At 40.5% G+C, this 22121-nt stretch overlaps 5 protein-coding genes across 9 annotated transcripts; 3 read left to right on the forward strand and 2 right to left on the reverse strand.

Annotated features, from left to right (window-relative positions):
• Positions 1-838: 838 nt before the first annotated feature.
• On the forward strand, positions 839-6741 carry LOC137934152 (protein GRAVITROPIC IN THE LIGHT 1-like). Of its 5 annotated transcripts, none has more exons than XM_068778402.1 (3): positions 839-1086; positions 1346-1422; positions 5176-6741. In XM_068778402.1, exon 3 carries the CDS (start codon positions 5242-5244, stop codon positions 6508-6510), a length of 1269 nt encoding a protein of 422 aa, XP_068634503.1. In that variant the 5' UTR covers positions 839-1086; positions 1346-1422; positions 5176-5241; the 3' UTR covers positions 6511-6741. The 5 variants fall into 5 exon arrangements, with proteins under 5 accessions (XP_068634503.1, XP_068634499.1, XP_068634502.1 ...); XM_068778398.1 differs by having other exon boundaries at positions 1346-1401; XM_068778401.1 differs by having other exon boundaries at positions 1346-1397.
• Positions 6742-7199: 458 nt separating this feature from the next.
• Positions 7200-8064, forward strand: LOC137934530 (21 kDa protein-like). The gene has a single exon (XM_068778932.1). The coding sequence runs from the start codon at positions 7208-7210 to the stop codon at positions 7817-7819; it is 612 nt and encodes a 203-aa protein (XP_068635033.1). The 5' UTR covers positions 7200-7207; the 3' UTR covers positions 7820-8064.
• A 1372-nt stretch (positions 8065-9436) lies between these two features.
• Positions 9437-10006, reverse strand: LOC137934253 (21 kDa protein-like). Its single transcript, XM_068778533.1, has one exon. The coding sequence runs from the start codon at positions 10004-10006 to the stop codon at positions 9437-9439; it is 570 nt and encodes a 189-aa protein (XP_068634634.1).
• A 6075-nt stretch (positions 10007-16081) lies between these two features.
• On the forward strand, positions 16082-17286 carry LOC137934254 (pectinesterase 2-like). The gene is made up of 2 exons (XM_068778534.1): positions 16082-16502; positions 16592-17286. The coding sequence occupies exons 1-2, from the start codon at positions 16082-16084 to the stop codon at positions 17284-17286; spliced, it is 1116 nt and encodes a 371-aa protein (XP_068634635.1).
• A 3742-nt stretch (positions 17287-21028) lies between these two features.
• On the reverse strand, positions 21029-21598 carry LOC137934255 (21 kDa protein-like). Its single transcript, XM_068778535.1, has one exon. It carries the CDS (start codon positions 21596-21598, stop codon positions 21029-21031), a length of 570 nt encoding a protein of 189 aa, XP_068634636.1.
• Positions 21599-22121: the final 523 nt, after the last annotated feature.

Genomic DNA, 22121 nt, shown 5'->3' on the forward strand with positions numbered 1-22121 from the left:
CCTCTCTGTTCAGCAGCATCAACGAGTCACACAGTTGCTCTCTTCCAGCAGTGGCGATGCAGCCCCTAGCTGCTCTCTCCCGACAACAACGCCGAGTTCCGAGCTCCTCTCTTCCGGCAACAACGCCGAGTCTCAGAGCTCCTCTCTTCCGGCAATAACGCCGAGTTCTGAGCTCCTCTCTTCCGACAACAACGTTGAGTCTCAGAGCTTCTCTCTTCCGGCAACAGTGCCGAGTTTCAGAGCTCACTCTGTTTTTTTTTTCGCTCACTCTCTGTAAGTCCTGATACTTACCCTGTTTTTCCGAGTTTCGAAGAGATGATAAACGACAGGAGGGAAACTTAATTTTTTCCCTTGGGTGTAGCACACGCCAAAGTAAATAAAGAATAAAAAAAATCTTTTTCATCAAACGTGTTTAAACCAAACACAATTACTTAACTTGATCATAATATTGTATTAAAATTAGCTACTTGCTTGGTAAGTCTGGTTAAACCTGGTTTATGTTTGATAGCAACTAAGTTTCAAAAGAATCTTACCTATCAGTCCGACCTATCTGCTATTTCTCTAACCCCTAACCCAACACAAGAACTAGATTTGAGGGAAATATGAAATGGAATGCCCAGTTTATATATGAAATCCAATTAAACCCATTTTGCCGCCGCTGTGCATAACTTTACAGACGCCATTTAAGCCAGGGAGGTTGGGGTTTCTGAATTAAGTACTGTATAATTATCCCGCCGAGTATTTGTAGAATCGGATGACAAAGCTTACTGGCTACAGAGTATTGAGAGAGGTTGGGTTGGTAGATGAATGCACCAGACACTTTCTTCGTGAAGAGTGTATGGTAGCATCATCATAATCTTACTGTACAGCGATTCCTTCTCCATCATGCGATATTATTGTATTACGGTCGAAGAGCCAAAAAGAGGCCCTTTCCTGTCCATGGCCAGCCCTACCGCATAAAGCTATAAACCCTTTATTTCCCTCTTCGACGGGGTTTTTCCCCAGAAATCACACACAAAGGAGAGACGCCGCTTCGGCGATTGACCCGGCTTTCCTCGTTATAGCTGAGAAAATGCGGTAATCGTGGTGGGTGTTTTCTTTTCTTTGCTAAAGTTTAGTTTTTCTAGATTCCTTCACTTCTTGCCCCAGGTTTTCTGGATGGAGATTGATTACCATCCAAGCTAACTGATAACCCCTTTGTTGGGCTCTCTTTATTCGTGTATTATCTTTCGGTTAGTGATGTCGGCTTGAAGATAGCTAATAAATTATTGTGTTTGCTAGTGATGGTCTACTGGAAGTCAAGGTAGACAAGGTCCTTTTTTTACATTCTATCTCCCTCTTGCAGGTCTGGAGTATTATGTTCTTCGGGTTCCTCAGTGTAGCAACACAGGATCGATGTAGGTTAGTTCATTGTTTTCACCAGTACGTGTGTTTGTCAAGTTTGATTGTTTAAATTATGTCGAATATGTTATTCAACGTGTAAGGAGTTAGTGGTATTTTTCTCTCGGATTCTATGTAGGAGTAACTCCGAAAGCACTCGTTTTGTTTTGTTTTAAGTATCACACTTGACCAATATTTGTCTGCGTTTGAATTGTGGACATTTGTTAGCTGTGATAGAGGCCAGCGAAATAAAACCGGATAATGCTTCTTTCTTCTCTGATGATTGGACAATACCACATCAGAAATGTTGTACGTGGGAGTCAATTTTCTTGTCAACAAAAAGCCATTTGACATGTTTTGGTCTATTCTTGGACGGTATCCTTCATATTGCATGCTGGTCTTCTATAGGAGTTCCTTAGCTTTTCATATCCTATATGAGTTAGCTTTTCATAGCTTGGCTAAGGAATTTTCTGTAAAAGTTGAACGATTTGGCCTTTCAAACTCATTTTTTAGCCTCAGGCGGGATGTGCACGCTTGCAATTTTATGGATCCAAATCCAATTCCTTTTGACAAGCTGGGGGAAGTGTAGATACAATCATTAAGTTTTCCATCTGAAATGTGGCTTGTATGTTGTTCTTGTTACAGTGGATACTTAAGGGAAACTATTGCTGAGATTCTCTATATCCCCTTCATTTGAGTTTATGAATGCTTGACAAACCTGCCATAGTTTGCGGAGAATAAGGGAAAAGAAATATCTGTTATATGTTGTTTCCATTCTTTTGAGAAGTCCACCGGCTGTAATGGAAAGGTCCACTTTTTGTCTCATTTAAGAGAAAGATGAAGCTTCTCGATCGGTTACTTATACAATTGTTTTTTTTTTTTTATATATCATCATCATAGTATCTCTTGTTATGAGTGGACATAGGACAACTTTCACCATTGGGTTGTCATATTTATTTTTGGATTGAATTTAGCTTTGAAGTATATGCTGTCTGGATTGTTGAACTTTTGTGATTGTATTTTTTGGTATGCAACAAACAGCAGTTGAGATTGAGTCCTGCTGAAAATATTCGAAGTTAGAAACACTATAAAAGAAAACGAAGTTGGATTTAATTTGTCTATCTTCTTATGCTGGCTGCTATTCACTCTTCCTTATGTTTCTATGACTGCATCTGTGCATCTTGAGAAGGCTCATTATGCTTTCTGACCAGAAACTTGGAAGAAAGTGAATTGGACCTACTTTTTGAGTTGAAACACTGATTATGATGCAAATTGAGGAATGTTCTTGCAAATTGTGCCTTTAGAAATATCCAGAGAAGTTGTACTGGAAGTGGTTGATACAGATAGAAATTATATAGCCATCTTTATAATTGTCCAAAAGGTATCTAAATAATTTCAGGGAGCTTCTTTCGCACTGATATCGTCATGGGCAAAATAAAAAGAATGCTGTTGCTATTGCCTTTTGTTTTTCCTGTAGTTTGCTGCTTAACTTTCTGCTCCACTATCAATATAAGCACTGTGTTCTTCTTTCTTTTTATCAGGAAAAGATCCTATTTGATATGTACTCAGATAGCAATGACGTAAATATTTGTAGTTTTGTTTGTCTGCTTACATGTGTTTATCAATATTTTAAAGATCAAATTGGATATTTTACTTGAGATCAAGGTTGTTAGGGCATCACTGTCTTTATTATGGGATCATTTGGATAGCTGGCCCTTATATTATGACTTAGTGTATGTTCCTCTAGTTTGATTGCTCACCTAAATTATGTCCCCAACCTAGGATGTTGAGATGAACCTACAAAACCAAGGGTGAAGCCATTCTGTGGACCCTACACCGCCAAAAATAAAATAGTTCTCTCTAAACTCATGGGAAATTGTAGATTTTACCCTTTTAACTTCTTTTCTAGAATTTTAGAAGTCCACAGAAATAAAGTTTAAGAAATAAAGATAAGGAGAAAGAATTTGGAGTGATTCACTCTTTTAGGGTCTCTCCTCATTATGCCCTCTTGCACCTCTATGTCACTCATGGTTTAAAAAATCTTTGCTTTTTGGTTGAAAGGATGACTTAAGAGGGTGGGAAAATGTGTTTTTTTCTTCTTTTGTTTGTTTGTCATGGGGGTTGGATATTATCTTACTATAGTTAATGATTTGAGATCAGCTTCCAGAAACATTTGGGTTCAGTTAGCAATTTGAGTCATTAAAAATGATACTAATTTTTTCGTAAACTGCTTATTGGCAGTTTTGCAATTGCAGGGCTTCCCATGTGTGATCTATTTATTTCCCTTATTTTTTTCTTTATTTTTTAACCCATCTCAATGAAGTGAAAACTAAAATACAAAAACCGTAAGATTTTCTCTGTGCTTGCCATTTGAGAATTTGTTTCAATGTCAATGTATTAGTCCACCTTTGCCAGTGAAGCTGTTCTCTGAAACTGCAGTCTCTGTGCTTAGGAAGTTATGGGTTGTTACAGAGCAAGATGCACTTCTTGTGCAAGCACCCATTCATGTGAGCTTTATTTTTGGTTTGTTGAATGTCATGATAAAGTCATAAGATGCTTATTTTTATCATGTTGACATAAGCTTGTAACAAACTTCTCGCCCATTGGTAACTCTTGGTTTTCTGCATTGGGTAGAGTGTCGGATCGTCTCTTTTATGAGGAATTTTAAATGATGGTACTAAAATCTACTCTGTTTCTCAAACGCCATTATTTCTGGGGCAGGTCTGCTTAAAGAGAAAGAGGGGGGAGGAGGGGGAATGATCTGTGCTGTCTTTCACTTGCTGATTTTGCTCCAATTCTTGGGAATCTATGGACTTCATCTTTTCTTCATTGCCCTGTTGTGGCTATAGTTTTGTGTCTTTGCTATATAGACTTAGGTTAAGTTGTTGCTTCGTAAGATAACATCTGATTTCTTGTGGAATGGTCGAGCTAAGGTCACCCGGGATAGGTAAAATCCTGGTATCTATCAGTGATTGCTGTCATTTAGACACTTCAGAATGAGTTCGATAATAGAGTTTTCATTTATGAGACTTCTTACCCTTATAACAGAGTTCAAAGGCCATGATATCAGCTGGTGGAGATTGCTGAATATCTTTGATGAGATCCATCGCTTCCAATCAGTGCCACATTCCTTGTTCAGCAAACTACTTACTGATTCTCTTGCCTGGGATGGAACTCACCATCAGTGTCTTGTTCTGGGTGATTACATTCACATTATGTAAAGTCCGTCAGGGGCCTTGTATTTGGTTGCACTGAAGGGTGTTTTGGTTTTTCACAAATATAAATTGTTCCCTCTAGGTTACACAAGTGTTTTAGTGATGTGTTTATTTCCTTCCTTTTTCCTGCTTTATTAGAGGTTATGTGTGCTGGCCTAGAGGGGCATTTTTGTCTTTTGTAATTATCACTTTAAGTGATTTAGTATAAGAAGTTAAGGGTCTAATTGAGCTGCTCTCCTCAATGCAGCTTTCTACCTCTTCTTCTCCTTTTTTTCTTCTCTTTTACATCTTATTTCAGAATTCTACATTTTTGCTTCATGCTTTTATTTGTAGCTTTCCCTTTCTTTATAAATAGAATCTCACTACTAAAAAAAGAAAAACTTTGCATTTATTTGATCTATAAGATGCTTTCTTTGTTGTGAAATACATACAACATATCTCTAAATGGCTTGTCTTGTATTTGTTTTTTGTTTCATATGCTGTGTCAATCTTGCATCAATAATCATTTAGTAAGTTTTTGAAATTAATGTCGTTGCAGTTATGCCATCCTTCACTGAGAGAATGTTTCCATTGTTTTCAGGTTGAGATTGATTGTTGTTTTCATTGAAGAAAGTTTAAAAAATTTACTTTGTTGGAGCAAGTAGCGATGCTAACCACAAGTTTGAAGGAAAACCAAATCCGTGAAAACAGTAATCAGAAGGTTCACCCTCAACCGATGGAAGACCCTATAAAGCAGAATGAGGAATCTATAGAAGCACTAATATCCAAGATTTTTACAAACATCTCATCTTTGAAATCAGCCTATATCCAGCTCCAAACTGCTCACACCCCTTATGATCCAGATAAGATTCAAGCTGCGGATAAACTTGTAATTGAAGAGCTCAGGCACCTCTCTGAGCTGAAGCATTCCTATAGGGAAAACAACCCCAAAGCTACTTCTGTATCTCCCCAGGATTCACGTTTAGCGGCTGAAATCCAAGAACAACAGAACTTGTTAAAAACCTATGAGGTCATGGTGAAGAAGTTTCAGTCCCAAATTCAGACGAAAGATTCTGAGATACTTGAGCTTCAGCAGCAAATCCAAGAAGCAAATCAGAAGAGGTTGAGGCTTGAAAAGAAGCTAAAGCAGAGGGGGTTGCTAACCAAGGAATCAGAAGAATTAGAAGAAGAGAATGGCTTTTTCTCCATGGAATTGACTCCAAACCTTTTCTCCTCCAATGTAGAAGCAGCTTACAAAGCCATTCATGATTTCTCGAAGCCTTTGATCAATTTAATGAAAGCTGCTGGATGGGATCTTGATGCTGCGGCTAACTCTATCCAATCTAATGTCATTTATGCTAAACGAGCCCACAAAAAGTATGCATTTGAGTCCCATATTTGCCAAAGGATGTTCAGTGGGTTTGATGATGAAAACTTTTCTGTCAGACATGATGGTCTTACAGTTTCCAGTGAAGGTTTTTTCTACCAGTTTCTGGCACTAAGAACGATGGACCCGTTGGACATCTTGAGCCAAAACCCAGATTCAATATTTGGAAAGTTTTGCCGCAGCAAGTACCTGTTAGTAATTCACCCCAAGATGGAGTCATCTTTCTTTGGGAATTTGGATCAGAGGAATTATGTAACGGGTGGGGGGCATCCTAGGACACCATTTTACCAGGCTTTTCTGAAATTAGCCAAGTCAATCTGGCTTTTGCACAGGTTAGCGTTTGCGTTGGAGCCTAAGGCTACAGTGTTCCAGGTAAAAAGCGGAAGTGAATTCTCAGAGGTTTACATGGAGAGTCTAGTGAAAGACGTGGTTATCAGTGAGGATGAAGAAAGGCCTAAAGTGGGGTTTATGGTCATGCCTGGTTTTAAAATCGGGGGGACGGTCATCCAATGCCAGGTTTACCTCTCGGGTGCAAAGTGCTCCGGATGAATTATCTTTTGAATTTTACTGCGTGTATTTTCATATGTAGTCTTGAGTTGTTTGCATTTTGGTTTTCTTTTATAGGAAATCTCCTTCGTATCTGTAAATCGTGGGAAAATTGCTCGGCCGGAAGAAAACCCCTAATTGTAACTGTTGTTGGGCTTCTGTTCTTCCACTTACTACTACTTTAAGATTGTCATTTATGTATAAATATAAGTTCGATGCTTATCGTCTGGGTTCTGAAGCTGTCTCAAATACTTCATTTTCTGATATTACTTTAGAGACGAACTCCGTTTGGAATATGTTCTTCTGTCCTGTAGATTGTTGATGAGTCCAGGGTACACCTTCATGACAATCTGCAAATATTTGATAATATGTGGTTCACTTCAAATCTTTCACCGTGTGACTGGCTGCTCGCTGATGTTATAATGTCGGCAGCCATTAACGATACAGGATGCAGCTCGTCTGTCCATGATGTCCGCGAACCACAGTCGATGTTTGTCTAATATATTTTTATGCGAAAGCCGAATTAAAAACCCCCTCCACAATCAATTTCGATTTGTGGGGTTGGCCGACCTCAAGATAGTTGAACACTGGGGATGGCCATCTCTTTCCATAACGAGCGTGAGAGCCGCGTAGGGAGTCGATATATAGGGAAAGAGACGAAGACAGGAACCTACAATCCAAGACAAAGAAAGACGAAGCAATGGCAAAGTTGGCACCGTCAGTGTTTTCGCTTCTTTTCCTTCTTCTCCTCACTGTCGCCGCCGCCGCCGCGTCGGCCGGTGGAGCTCCTCGCGGAGCAGGCACAACGGACTTCATCAAGTCCTCCTGCAGGGCGACACGGTACCCGGCGCTGTGCGTGGACTCGTTGTCTGTATACGCCCCGGCCATCAAGCGGAGCCGGCGGCAGCTGGCCCAGGCGGCGCTGGCGGTAAGCCTGGTCCGTGTGCGGTCGACGGCGGCGTTCATGACGAAGACGTCGAAGGGGAGCGGGATGCGGGCGAGGGACAGAGCGGCGCTCAAGGATTGCGTGGAGACCATGGGAGACAGCGTGGACTGGCTAAGCAAGTCGATGAAGGAGCTGGGACAGGTAGGCTTGCGCGGAAGCTTCAAGTTGCATGTGAGCAATGTGGAGGTATGGGTGAGCGCTGCCCTGACGGACGAGAACACCTGCGTCGATGGCTTCGCCGGCGTGCACGACACCGTGAGAGCAACCGTGAGGGCTAAAATCGTGAATGTAGCTCAGGTTACCAGCAACGCCCTCGCTCTCGTCCACCTATTTGCCCAGAGAAGCCCCGACGGCAGCAATCCATAGTCGACCTACCTGGATTCAAAAAGGTTTTGTAATTAAGTGAGTGTTGTTGTTTCCGTTGCTTGGCATGTAGAATCTAGGCCGGTAAAGACTCCTGTGAAATAAAATGTAATATATCATGCAGAGAGTCAAGGTTTGATTCAGGAAGAATGAGAGTTTGCCGTTGCTGAGACTGGATGTGTAATGTATAATAGTTGTTGGAGAGAAGTTTTCCCTGAAAATTTTACTCTGTTCCGATGCATTCCGCAGATGCTAGTTTCTCATGTTTGATCATGAAACCGTGAAAATTTTTGTAAGGCTTGGCGTTTGTTTGAGCAGCGGATTTGATTTGTGGGCTTTTGAGAACATTATCAGACGATCATCCAAGACATTCCAGACTCTCATTTGGACTCATTTCTACCGAAGAACTTGTGCATGGAACAGACTGGAATCGCTGGAACCCTGAAATCTGACTCTTAGCCACTCTGTATTCTATTTTCTGGATGAATGGCTTCAGTGGTAACACGCCACTTGTCTTTGGGAACCCAACGCGCCATTTTACTAGCACAGAAGGAGCTCGGTTTTCTGTTTTGGAATGTTTTTACAGAAATCAAGTGTGTTCTTTCTCGTTCAAGATTGTTTTTCTCAAGTAAAACCATTTCCGAATGGCAGATTGGGAAGTGAACAGGAAGAAGAGGAACGACAATTTGGGCAGCCGGAAACAACCGGTTCTTTCTGGTCCAAGAGCCAGACAGGTCACATATTTCCATGATTTCTTTTCTGGGTCTTGGAAGTAACGCTGTTGTCATCGATCTGCATACGACGCTATTAATGAAGATCTATGGAGGCGGAAAGCAGTCTGCTTTTCAAGATTTGGTTCAGACAAGGATGGCCATGGATTCCATCGCTTTGTCTTTCGATCTTCTTTCCCCTTTTAATCTTTGCTTTGTCTTTCGATCTTCTTTCTGCTTTAATATTTGCTTTTTCATTTTTATCTTTTGGGTTCCGCTGCTTCTTTCGTCGATTTGCAGAGCTAAGGCAGGGGGAACTTGACTGTCTGACGCGGTAAGAACGAATGGGAGGCTTTTCTCTCACACTAAGAGGGGTTTTCTTTTTTAAAGTATTTAACAATTAACAAATATTTTTCCTCTAAATATTATGGAAATATGTTGGTGGTGTTTGAACAAGGGTAATTTCATTGTAATTCAGTTGATAAGTAATTGTTGGGCCACCATTTTATGAGGCAAAGTATGAATATGAATTTCCTAGTTGGGTCTCAGGTTATGAGAGGCGGCTTCTTCAATTAGCTTCACCTGCTTCTGGCACGAAGCTGGTGGTGGCGGAGGATGGGTCCGGCAACTTCAGGAGCATCAGGGAAACAATGGATGCAGCTGAAATGAGCAACAAGAGCAGGAGGTTTGTAATTTATGTAAAAGTAGGGATTTATGAAGAGTATTTGGTCGCTCAAGGTTGGAATGGAACAACAAAGAACCCTAACATTCCTATGATACAAACACGTATATGCCATTAAGACCGTTAGCCCCGAATTAAATCCATTTCAAAGAACAAATCACGGAAAACAAGAAAGAGACCAAATCAGCACGTGAAATCATTCACATAGACATATGAAGAGAGATGAGATCAGAGACAATCAAAGGGGTCTCCAGGGTGGATATCGCATGCAAATCTAACGACGAGATCTAAAGCTTTATCGGTCAACCGATCATCAACACTGAGTCTGCTGGTCACTTTGTCTTTCAGTTCTCCTTTAATGTAAAGTTCTGTGAAGCCCTCTATGCAGGTAACGTGGTCAGTCATCGATTCAGTAATATCGCCATTTATATCGGTTAATATATCGCTCTCGTCTGACCCTTTGACAAGGCGCATCTCCCGCAACGCCCCTCGGATTGCGCGAACACTACCGGCGAATAAATCCATGCACTCTCCCATCGCCACCCTCTCCCTCTTAGTCATTCGCTGCCTGGCGAACAGTCTGGACATCCATCTTGCGGTGCGATGAACATGGGTGGCGGCCACGGATAGTGCAGTATGCGCCTCTTGTCTATGGATGCACACACGTGGGTTACTACTGATGACGCCGCACTTTGATTTGAAGACTTGGGTTCTGCTCGTTAGAGCAGCAGAGCAGGAACCCAGATGGAAGGAAAACCAAAGGAGACAGACGAGAAGTGCAAGGAGACGCGAACCCATTTTCTGTGTCTGATCGCTTTTTCAAAGGCTACGACGAGTCTAGCTATCCATACTTTAAGAAGGAAAACGAGAGAGAAGAACGGGTGAGGAAACAACGAGAGAGAGAGAGAGAAAGAGAGAGAGGGAGAGAAATAGAGCCGTAGGGGATTGTATTGCTCAACGGATAACAGAGGAATGGAGTAGAAATCGGGATCGAAGTTCGGATGGGAAGTAAAGATAATCGGAGATTTTAAATCTATATATCTACCCGTTTCAGAAAGCAACGGGATTGGAGTGAATCATAGCAGCAGAAATCGGGTTTCAGACGTTCCTGAAGGTTATGGAAACCCCAAACCCGGAAGCCAGAAGAAAGCCTGACCAAAGACTCTGCCGCTGGCGCCGTTTTGGACGGCGCAGGGCACCAGACTGACCACACGCTTGCCCGCAAATTTGGCCGTCGGGGCAGCCGCACCGGTAAGGACGTGGCAAATAATATTCCGTGTTCATACAATTGGAGGCCGCTCTTAGAGAAGCCCCCAGCCTCTATCCCTTTTTTAGTATTCCAAATACAACTTAAATGGAGTGAATGAAAGGGGAGATGAGTAGGGAAAATTGAGAGTTTTTTCAGTTATAAAATTTAAATTTTATTTAATAATTTTTATTTTTTAAAGGAATTAGATAGAATCAATTTGAGTTCACATAAACTAGTGTATTTCTATATGCATCATAGTTCTCTTCCTTATGTGGTTCACACGGAATTTCTAGATGCATCATGAAATTCATAAACAAATGTTTACCTTCGGTTATGGCGATCAAATTGTTGAACTTGCAAGAGAGTATCTCGCCTATTCAAAAGTTCTTATACGAAGAAACCCATACTCTCTTTGCCACACCAGATTAGAATTCCTTAAACCCCTCTTTTCTTATGTCAGTAAATTGAAGTTTAAGGGACAAGTAACAATCGACATTTCAAGGATTCGACAACATTGGAAATCTATCAAACTAACATACAAATGATTCTATAACATTGCATATCAATGAAATAGACACAAAAATCAACAAAATTGATAAGACTAACTAAAATATATTGTTGCACTTAGTGACTAGGCAATACAAAGGAGAATCTAAAAAATCTAAAAAAATGATGCATTCCAACTATGCAATACCAAAGAAATTGAATAAGATAAAATGCAAGATATATGAGCACAACACAATTCGGTTCTTTGGTAACTTGGTTTATGGATAATAACTTGTGAGAAAGAGTCGGCACAAGTAGGGGTGGCATCGAGCCGAGCCGAGCCGAGCCCGAACCTGCTTATGTTCGAGTCGAGTTTGATTTAAATATTTCTAGCCGAGCTTCGAGCCGAGCCTCGTCTTGAGCCTAAAATTGTTATCGAGCTCGAGCCCAACGAGTTCGTGCCAAGCTTCAAGCCGAGCTCGAGCCTCGATATACATTTAAAATTTTTCAAAAAATATATATCGAATAAAATGTATATAAAATTATGCATACATTTTACATAAAATTGGGCATAACTTATATATATAATATGTGTATAAGATTGGGCATAACCTCTACTTAAAATTGGGCATAATCAATATACATAATACCTGCATAAACACTTCATGAAATTGTTTATACACTCCATAAAATAATCTAAACACTCCATACACTACGTAACATTATAAATAAACTCCATACAATAATCAAACATAACAAAATTAAATAAAATATCACTATCAATTTACAATCGCCCAAATAAAAACTAGAAATCCTTTAAATAAAATCCTATTACTATTACAGACTTACTAGAAAATTACAAGAAATATTTAAAATTTTTCTAAGGAAAGTTAAATGGACCTCTTATTGCCTTTTCTAAGGAAATAAATAAAAATTAAGAATTAATCTAATATATTATTATACTTATCGATAAATTTTTAATCACATAAAATGTCAAACACAAAATTGCTATGAAAATTGCCTCATGCTCAAAGTATTATATCATCAACTGTCAAATACTTATTCAAAATTTTTCTATACGGTTTTCTAACCCATCTTGGCAAGAAAATCTTACTTGGAAAATTATATGATTTTTTAAAAAGAATTTATAATTAGAAAAATATTTTGAAAAAATATGAGGAACTAATGGTCCCTATATTTCTATTAAAAATGTCTTTTCAACATTTATTGAAAAAACCACTAATAGTCTCTAGAAACGTATTTCTACTAAAATATCTTTTCAATTTATTTAAGAGCCATGAGGAAGGGACAAAGAGTTTTTTTTTCCTTGTTTATGATCTCGCACGTAGGGGTGGCTTTGAATAAATTATATATAAAATTATGCATACATTTTTAAAAAATATAATGATAGGGAGGTTCAGGATTGAATTTCAATAATGGATTAAAATGCACCAATAGTAATATTATTTACTCCAATAGTTGTCGAGCTTGTTTTGTAATTTTTGAATCTGGCCACAATTTATTATGGCCTCCTTAGTGCCCCTAGATAAAAATTTATATTCAAGGAAAAACTAAAAATATTTTTCCTATGATACTTATTCCCAAAAAAACCTTTAAATAAAATCTTATTACTATTAGTGACTTATTTGAAAATTACAGGAAATATTATAAAATTTCCTTAGGAAAGTTAAATGGACCTTTTATTGTCTCTTCTAGGGAAATAAATAAAAATTAATAATCAATCTAATATATTATTATACTTATCGATAAAATTTTAATTAAATAAAATATCAAACACAAAATTGCAATGAAAATTGCTTCATGCTAAAAGTATTACAACATCAACTGTTAAATACTTATTAAAAAATTTTCTATACAGTTTTCTACCCCATCTTGGTACGAAAAATCTTACTTAGACAATTATATGATTTTTAATAAAAAATTTCAATTAGAAAATTTTTTAAAAAAACATGAGACATTAATAGTTTATAGAAAATTATTTCTATAAAATTTATTTTTAATTTTTTCCAGAGGAAAAAGTTTTTTTTATTTTTTTATTTTGCGATCTCGCACGTGCGAGATCATCTTCTCGCGAGGAAGGGGGAGATTATTTCTCCCCTGTTCTGGTTTTCCGCCGAGACGACGTGGAGGACCTATCGTCGGGGATGAAGGCCACGACGGAGTCGGCGACGACGGAAGCGGCGGTGACGGAAGCGGCGACGACGGAAATAGAGGCGACGGAAACAGAGGCGATGACGAGGAGAGGAAGAAATCGAACGGACGGCCACAGAGGCAGCCGGCGAGCAGCTGCGACGGCGGTATAGACGCCGGCGAACAGCTACGACGGCGGTAGAGACGGCGACATCAACCGATTGGAGGGGTCGGCTGTGACGAGGGGGGAGGAAAATTTTTTCCCCCCCTCGCTCTCGCTCCCGCTCCCGCTCCCCCGCTCGCTCGCGATCTGTTACCGATTCAAGCCGATCCCACTCATTTTGAGCCGGCTCGCGAGCCGACGAACCGAACCTAGCTTCGGTCGAGCTCGGCTCGTTAAGGTAAACGAGCCGATTTCGGAGCTCGAGCTCGGTAAATGACGAATCGAACCGAGCCGGCTCGCGAACCGGCTCGGTTCGAAGCCACCCCTAGGCACAAGTAATGTATTTGCTAGTGGTAGGTATAGTGACAACATCACCATTCCCGCTCCTTTTATCGAAGAATAACTCCATTGGCATTGACATTGCTAGTTCGCAGGGGAGGAAAGGTCTGCTAAAAATCATTCGCATCAATTGTCTTATGGTCCGTTGCTCCAGAATCAAGTATCCATGACATGCAATTAGTCTCTCCAGTAGATCTAAGGAAAGCATTACTAGGGTCCTCGGGAGAATCACCGTTAATAAACCCTAGCTTGTCTTTGCCTGAGATACACATCTCCACAACTTGGTATAGGTTCGAGTCTAGTCTAACTAGAGTCCAGTCTGAATCTAGTCCAGGTCAAGTCTTGATTTGAGTCGAGTCCAGTTTGAATCTGGTCCGGGTCGAGTCTGGATTGAATTTGGTCCAGGTCGAGTTGGTCTGGTTTGGTCCAGGCCGTTGGGTTAATTCAACCTCGACTCTAGTTCTTTTGGTCTGGCTCAGCTCGGCTCGGTCGGTCTTGTTATAGTTGTTCTTCTCGATTAAATCCACCTAAGTTAAGAAGCGGATTTAAAACCGCATGGGACGACAAGATTGCGCTGGACGGGAGTTTCCCTGCACAAGAGCTCCTTTGATCCTCACAAGACAGAAAAGTTTCCGTCGTCTCTGAAAAGTCGTTCCGCACGTCAAAGGTTCGGCCAGAGTCGGCAATCGCCGTGACCGTTGCTTTGTTCTCTGGCGTTTTCGGAGAGGATGACTTCCCACCGCTTCTAGTTCGGGGTCCACAGCCGAGGAATAGAGTCCTCCCTCCGTCACGAGACTGGAGCCCACCGACGTCATCATCGAAAGAGCTAACCTAATCTGATACCATGACAATTTTCATCGGGAAAAAAACTCTTTGTATTTCAATACTTTGATACACTCTTCGATTACATATTTATACAATAAAATAGAATTAATAGATTACAGGATTCATTTGTATTTCAATACTTCAACACAAAAGCCACCACCTTGACACGAACACAAATGAAACTTATTTAGTGCATTTTCCAAGAAAATAAATAAAAGAATTGTAAAGATTATAAAAGGAAGAAGAAAGAAGGAAGCAAGGCAACAAATGGATGAGGAGGCAGTCCTTCTAAGCCAAGGTTTATTCGAAGGGAGGAAAGTGTTGTGATCCTTAGGAAAAAAAAATGTTTAGCTTGGGTCCCCACTATCAAAGCAGTCCACATAGGAAGATGAGATTGTGTGTCCATACTCTCCCATGAGCGCTCACTTACCACTGTTGTGGCTTATGCTAGGGATGTAACTTGATTCAGGCATTTCTACAAACAGTCATGGTTCCTTTCATAAACCAGCGGCTTGCTATGATAGGAGTCAAGTAAGCCAATGTTTTTTCAGAGTATTTAAGTGAACCAAAGTTTCATCTAAGCGAGAAAAGGCAACAATCTTTCATGGCGGATCCATTGTTTTCATGTGCATACAACAGTGCCTAATAGGCACATAATGCTCTTACTGTTAAAAAGGGTGAAGAAATAAATCAAACTCATATACAGCCAAAAAACTTTTTTCAGCGAAGAGAATACATACACCTGAAATGCTCGAATTCTAAACCTAATAGTGGCCTGTAAGAATACAGCTCCACGAATACAGACGGGAAAAACCTTCAAGAGCTTACACACAGTCTGCAGTTCCATCAGCTCCGGCAGTGATAGTGCCAGAATTATCTCACATCAGGCTTCAACCGATCAGCTCATTATAACTTCTTACTCTTTATAAATTCTTCTTGGTGCATTTCTTTTTTCCTTCCAGAAAGTTGCTAGCTAGAGCCGACTCAACCCGTCCGATCCGTCTCAAATCGTCCGAGTCGACTCGTTTTAAGAATGAAACCCAACCTTATGTTTCAAATTTTTTTTTTTTTATTGCGCGCCTGATCTCTTCAACCTCCGTCATGGGCCTCGACGTCGTCGGCGCATCCAACGCCACCCGGCGCATTCCGACGCACGGTGCCAGGTTGCTAAACGCCGGCCGACGCGCGCAGAGAGCACAGAGCCTGGCTCTGCTTTCTCAACGGAAATGAAACCTTGAATAAATAATGAATTCATTGGGTTTGGGTGGGTAACAAAGAATGGATTCATTTCCTTTCGATGTTCATCTCTCTGTCTCAAAGAATGGATTCATTTCCTTTCGATGTTCATCTCTCTGTCTCTTCTCCTCCGTTCATCTCTCTGATTCTTCTCCTCTTCTACCTATAAAGCTCCCTTCCATTGATCAATCTGATCTCAGTCTCGGCCACCGTTCATCTCTCTCACTCTTCTACCTATAAAGCTCCCTTCCATTGATCAATCTGATCTCAGTCTCGGCCACCGTTCATCTCTCTCACTCTTCTACCTATAAAGCTCCCTTCCATTGATCAATCTGATCTCAGTCTCGGCCACCGTTCATCTCTCTCACTCTTCTACCTATAAAGGTTCCTTCCATTTATCAATCTGATCTCAGTCTCGGCGACAATGACGGTCATAGTTTCCCTTGTCTTTGTTGCCTTTCTGTTACTTTGTACTGTTTTCTCCGAGGAGGTCCATCCATACTCATTTTATGAGGCAAAGAATGGTTTTCCCAGTTTGTTGTCGGGTCATGAGAGAAGGCTTCTTCAATCACCTTCACCTGCTTCTCGCGCGAACCTGGTGGTGGCGCAAGACGGGTCCGGCAACTACAGGACCATCAGGGAAGCATTGGACGCAGCCGGAATGAGAAGAAGGACCGGGAGGTTTATAATTTACGTAAAGGCTGGGACTTACCAAGAGTATTTGGTAGTTGGTGTTAACCTCAACAATATCATGTTAGTGGGAGATGGCAGAGAGAAGACTATAATCACCGGCAGCAGGAGTGCCGATAGAGGAGGTCATGGCACTTACGGTTCTGCCACAGTTGGTATGCAATATTCTTACCACTTTGATTTTCCTTCATTTTCATTCATCAGTTTTCAGTAACAAATTTGAGTAAGGATGGATCGTGATCAGGTGTCAACGCCAACGACTTCATCGCTCAGGGAATTACGTTCCGTAACACAGCCGGCCCACAGAATTATCAAGCCGTAGCTTTGCGATCAACCGGTCATAGAGCGGTCTTCTATCAATGCGGATTCGAAGGATACCAAGATACGTTGTACGCCCACGCTCAGGACCAATTTTACAGGGACTGTGAAATTTACGGTACAGTAGATTTCATCTTTGGTAATGCACCGGTTGTTATTCAAAACTCTGTCATCTACGTAAGAAGACCTCTAAGCCACCAGAAGAACACCATTACAGCTCATGGGAGGAATGGAGCAAGAGAGAATACTGGCATAATTATTCAAAATTCAAGGATCATGGCAGCTGATGATTTGAGGCCTGTCCTGGGTTCTGTTCAAACTTTCCTTGGGAGACCATGGCAAAAGTATTCACGGACTGTTTACATAAACTGTGTTTTCGATGACTTGGTGGATCCCGCTGGATGGCTGGAGTGGAATGGAGATTTTGCACTAGCAACTCTCTTCTATGGTGAGTACAGAAATAGTGGAGCCGGAGCTTCGACGGCGAGAAGGGTGAAGTGGCCTGGTTATCACGTCATTACAAGTCCATCTGAGGCTTCCCAGTTTACCATTGAACGCTTCCTAGAAGATGGAGGATCATGGTTGCCGTCGACTGGGGTTCCTTTCACACCTGGCCTCTGAAAAATTAATACGAGTGTCTCATTTGCTTCATTTTCTCTTTTAAGGTTACAGAATTTGACAAGCATCGAGGCATGTATCAGATTCCATATCAACATTCACTTCAAACCATTTTCTTATATAATCGGCTGAGTGAAGCGCTATAAACCTTTGGACGTTCGAAACTTTTCATTATGCTTCCAGTTGATCCATATCTAAAAAAGAATCGGGGAATGAACTAAAATGGAGTAAAGAGAGATCGTCTCGTACGTTCTATCCCCAAAACTTCTATTCAAAAGGCTAAAATCCGAACTGCTACTACTTGCCCATTTGCCAATTGATGCTTCTCAGTCCTCTAGATCCCAATTCTGTCACTTATAATGCTCTGAAGTTTGCACACAGCACACCCTGGTCAATTGCAAAAGGCTCAAGAGCTTTATTTTCATGCCGTCACTGTTATACTTAAACTTTATGATAGTTTTGTTACTGTAACATAGGGAAATTAACTCAAGCAGAAAAAAAGTGTTTGAAGCAAGTTATCCATATGGGTTATTTGCCTTGTAAACCTAGGTACAGTTTTTTTATACGTGAGCTCTGCATGGTAAAGCAATTCTCACAAGCCATTGATATATTTTCCCAAACATTTGATCTTGGCATTCTTCCTGATTTCTCCACTTATAAATTTATAATCACCTGATTGATGGTTTTAGTTCTGAGAGAAGAGTGGATCAGGCTATGCATGTGTTTGGAGTTATGGTTAGTACTGGAACCAGCCTTCACTCCACTTATCCCAATCACTGGTCCATACTTTTGTGCATGCATAGAAGGGAAGGTCGACCTTGCATGTCTTTTCCTACATAAAAGGGTGGACCATGGATGTTTCTTCAAATTTCTTATGTTCATGGGGCCATTTTTTGAGCATATTGAGTGTTTAGATGTTACATATTTTCATTTGATTTCACTTCCTCTATATGAAACTGCAGTTTCAGTGGACATTGTGTGGATACTAGTGTGAAGTGAAAAATTATTGGAAGAGTGCATATATTAGGCTATAAGATTAACGGAGTAAAATATATCAAGTCGTGTTAGAGTTAAATATTGAAGAGGGGTGTTGTAAGTGGTGTACATGATTCCATACTTGCTCAATTTAATCTGTCTTTTAGGTTTTGAGTTTGAAGGGTTTAAAAAGTGTAAGAGCACATTTATAGGATGTAGGCTTAGATAGATGTGTGACCATATAAGAGTGTTGAAGAAGCTACCTTACTCTTTGCTCTAGTCATCATTGGATGGGTATTAGGGTGGGAGGAAGGGAGGTAGGAATTGGGTGAAGAGGTAGAACATTTTCCTAAGGAAGAGGTAGAAGGTAGTTGGGAACTAGGTGATGAGATTTGAGATAGCTTTGAAGTATAGGAGGATAAGTTGGGAGGATTAGGAACATAAATTTCATTAAAGGATGATTGTGGGGTGGAATGATAGGTGTTTCATGTAATTTGTTGGAAAAAAAATACACTAAGAATAAGGGGTGGAGAAATTTTAAAATTTTCTGGTGATGAATAAGGGAAACATGACCCATCATACACAACATACCTAGTGATAAAACCTTTTTTTTTTAAATATGAAAAAAAATAACGTTGATACCCTTTGTAAGAATCATGAGATCTGAGAAATACAGCAAAAGTATAGATTGTGGTTCAAACTTGTTTTTGTTATAATGTCATAAACAAGAAAAACATAGACATCCAAAAACGCGAATATGATTGTAAGCAGGAGTGAGGCATTTAGAAGTAAAGAGTAAGGAGTTTTACCTTATAAGGGAGCAGTGGGAAGTCGATTAATCAAATACATTGCATTTTGAAAAGCTTCAACCCCAAAACCAAAGGGAACATTATTGTCATACAACAATAATCCCGTTTCAACTATGTGTCTATATTTCCTAAAGGATTGGACCGAACTAAACTTAACGGATGACCTTATTCTATCTCATGTTAGCTATTGAAGAATCAGCAAATGATTGCAAAGATTAGTGTGACTTGAATTGAAATAAACAAAAAGATATTGAGCTTCTGAAGGAAATGGGAAGAAGAGAAGCAAAACCAAACTTTTGCTAGAAGCGAGAGGATCAAAAAACATATAAATGAGTCAATGATTGCAAAGTTATCAGCTTGAAGGAACTCCATTTTTAGCCACCCTTCATGCATCTGTACTAAGCTTCAAAAGTAGAATCTGTAGCGAGGACTAGAAATGGGCAATGGTGGTAGCCTGGGAATTTTTACCAGCATTGTAAAAACAAATCTTTTATTGTACTTCTCTTGTGTATTGATGTTTGTGGTTTTGAGGCAAAATTATTGTCTTGCTCATCCTTACATCTTGTTATTTTTATCCTTTATCAGGTTGTGAGTCTGGTGATTGGAGATCATTCTTCCAACACGTTGACTATTGTCTCTATCGTTATTTATGCCCTTTCTCTGTTTATTGGAGATTTAGGTTCTGTGTACAGCCCAAATGTTCTTGTTAAGTTCTTCATTATTGTACCCTACGAACTCCCCTGAATCTCTTTGAACTCATATCTCTTTAGATCTCTCTTTGAATGATTTCATGTCCTGATTTGGTCTGTTTCTTGTTTTATGTGATTTATTTCTTTAAATAACGCAAGTTAGTGCATATGAATAATTAATGAAAACTTCAAATTTTGAACCATGCACTTACTCTGTAATTCAACTGGTCGTTCTCATAATATACTTGGACAAATTCATCTACCCATCAAGTGGAATATGTAAGAAACAGTTGGAAATGGATTTAATTAGGGGCTATGAGATACTTTTTATTTACTATGTGTGCCTTGATTCGTGTAGGTTTGAGAGTTCATCTTCCAACACTCCCCCTTAAACTGGTAGTCTCTTCCAAAAGGTCCAATTGGCATAATATAAGTGATACCATATCGTAATAAAACTCCTTCATCACCGTACGCCTCCACAAGATAGTGACTTTCAAATGGTATGAAAAATAAATGACAATTAAGTGGGGTAACGGGTAATTACCCGTAAGATAATGTTCTGGGGTTATTTTGTTCTTTCTACTTCATCAAAATAACATTTGTTGATATTCGAGACACAATAGAAGTAACTCAAATGAGCCTAAGCCCAATAACACTTATTGAATAGTGAAAATCTTCAAAAAAAGATAGGCCCGTAAAATAATCCGTTGTGAGTTGTGCAACAAATAATATGTTGACCAAACCAAAGAATAAACTGTCAATACATCAAAATAATAATCCAACAAAATATATGGAACCGAGTCGAGCCAAGTCAGATCAATATAACTGAAAAGAAATAGTTGTAGACCTTGGGACCTGAACACGAATAAGAGGCAAAAAAAAAAAAAAAAAAATGAAGTCGAGTTGAACGGACAAAGTTGAACCGGACATAAGTGGACAGAGTTAACTCGGCTAACTAATGCGGCTCGGTCCAAGTCGATCATTGGGTCATTGGTACAGGTCGCTCGGCAGGGACTGAACCAGCCAGTTAGGAAAATTAAATCTGGCTATAGTATCATATTCATCTCGGCTTCTGTTTGCAAAACTCCTGCAGTTGTCGCCTCAGAAGAGGTTCAACGGACAGAGTAAGTGCATGGTTCAAAATTTGAAGTTTTCAGTAATTATTCATACGCACTTAACTTGCATTATTTAAATACGCAAATCACAGAAAACAAGAAACAGACCAAATCAGCACCTGAAATCATTCACAGAGACATATGAAGAGAGATGAGATCAGAGACAATCAAAGGGGTCTCCAGGGTGGATATCGCATGCAAATCTAACGACGAGATCTAAAGCTTTATCGGTCAACCGATCATCAACACTGAGTCTGCTGGTCACTTTGTCTTTCAGTTCTCCTTTAATGTAAAGTTCTGTGAAGCCCTCTATGCAGGTAACGTGGTCAGTCATCGATTCAGTAATATCGACATTTATATCGGTTAATATATCGCTCTCGTCTGACCCTTTGACAAGGCGCATCTCCCGCAACGCCCCTCGGATTGCGCGAACACTACCGGCGAATAAATCCATGCACTCTCCCATCGCCACCCTCTCCCTCTTAGTCATTCGCTGCCTGGCGAACAGTCTGGACATCCATCTTGCGGTGCGATGAACATGGGTGGCGGCCACGGATAGTGCAGTATGCGCCTCTTGTCTATGGATGCACACACGTGGGTTACTACTGATGACGCCGCACTTTGATTTGAAGACTTGGGTTCTGCTCGTTAGAGCAGCAGAGCAGGAACCCAGATGGAAGGAAAACCAAAGGAGACAGACGAGAAGTGCAAGGAGACGCGAACCCATTTTCTGTGTCTGATCGCTTTTTCAAAGGCTACGACGAGTCTAGCTATCCATACTTTAAGAAGGAAAACGAGAGAGAAGAACGGGTGAGGAAACAACGAGAGAGAGAGAGAGAAAGAGAGAGAGGGAGAGAAATAGAGCCGTAGGGGATTGTATTGCTCAACGGATAACAGAGGAATGGAGTAGAAATCGGGATCGAAGTTCGGATGGGAAGTAAAGATAATCGGAGATTTTAAATCTATATATCTACCCGTTTCAGAAAGCAACGGGATTGGAGTGAATCATAGCAGCAGAAATCGGGTTTCAGACGTTCCTGAAGGTTATGGAAACCCCAAACCCGGAAGCCAGAAGAAAGCCTGACCAAAGACTCTGCCGCTGGCGCCGTTTTGGACGGCGCAGGGCACCAGACTGACCACACGCTTGCCCGCAAATTTGGCCGTCGGGGCAGCCGCACCGGTAAGGACGTGGCAAATAATATTCCGTGTTCATACAATTGGAGGCCGCTCTTAGAGAAGCCCCCAGCCTC

The sequence above is a fragment of the Aristolochia californica genome, unplaced genomic scaffold (assembly GCF_029961685.1).
Source record: "Aristolochia californica isolate CCGP_79_NKW_82.1479 unplaced genomic scaffold, dmAriCali1.0.hap1 SCAF_6, whole genome shotgun sequence".
Classification (NCBI taxonomy): Eukaryota; Viridiplantae; Streptophyta; class Magnoliopsida; order Piperales; family Aristolochiaceae; genus Aristolochia; species Aristolochia californica.

What these genes read in the sequence shown, in the direction of transcription:
- LOC137934253 (XM_068778533.1), bottom strand. Translation starts at nt 10,006, where the DNA reads ATGGGTTCGCGTCTCCTTGCACTTCTCGTCTGTCTCCTTTGGTTTTCC.
- LOC137934255 (XM_068778535.1), bottom strand. Translation starts at nt 21,598, where the DNA reads ATGGGTTCGCGTCTCCTTGCACTTCTCGTCTGTCTCCTTTGGTTTTCC.
- LOC137934254 (XM_068778534.1), top strand. Translation starts at nt 16,082, where the DNA reads ATGACGGTCATAGTTTCCCTTGTCTTTGTTGCCTTTCTGTTACTTTGT. An exon ending in TTACGGTTCTGCCACAGTTG is followed by an intron (nt 16,503 to 16,591) that starts GTATGCAATATT and finishes GATCGTGATCAG; the next exon opens with GTGTCAACGCCAACGACTTC.
- LOC137934530 (XM_068778932.1), top strand. Translation starts at nt 7,208, where the DNA reads ATGGCAAAGTTGGCACCGTCAGTGTTTTCGCTTCTTTTCCTTCTTCTC.
- LOC137934152 (XM_068778402.1), top strand. Translation starts at nt 5,242, where the DNA reads ATGCTAACCACAAGTTTGAAGGAAAACCAAATCCGTGAAAACAGTAAT.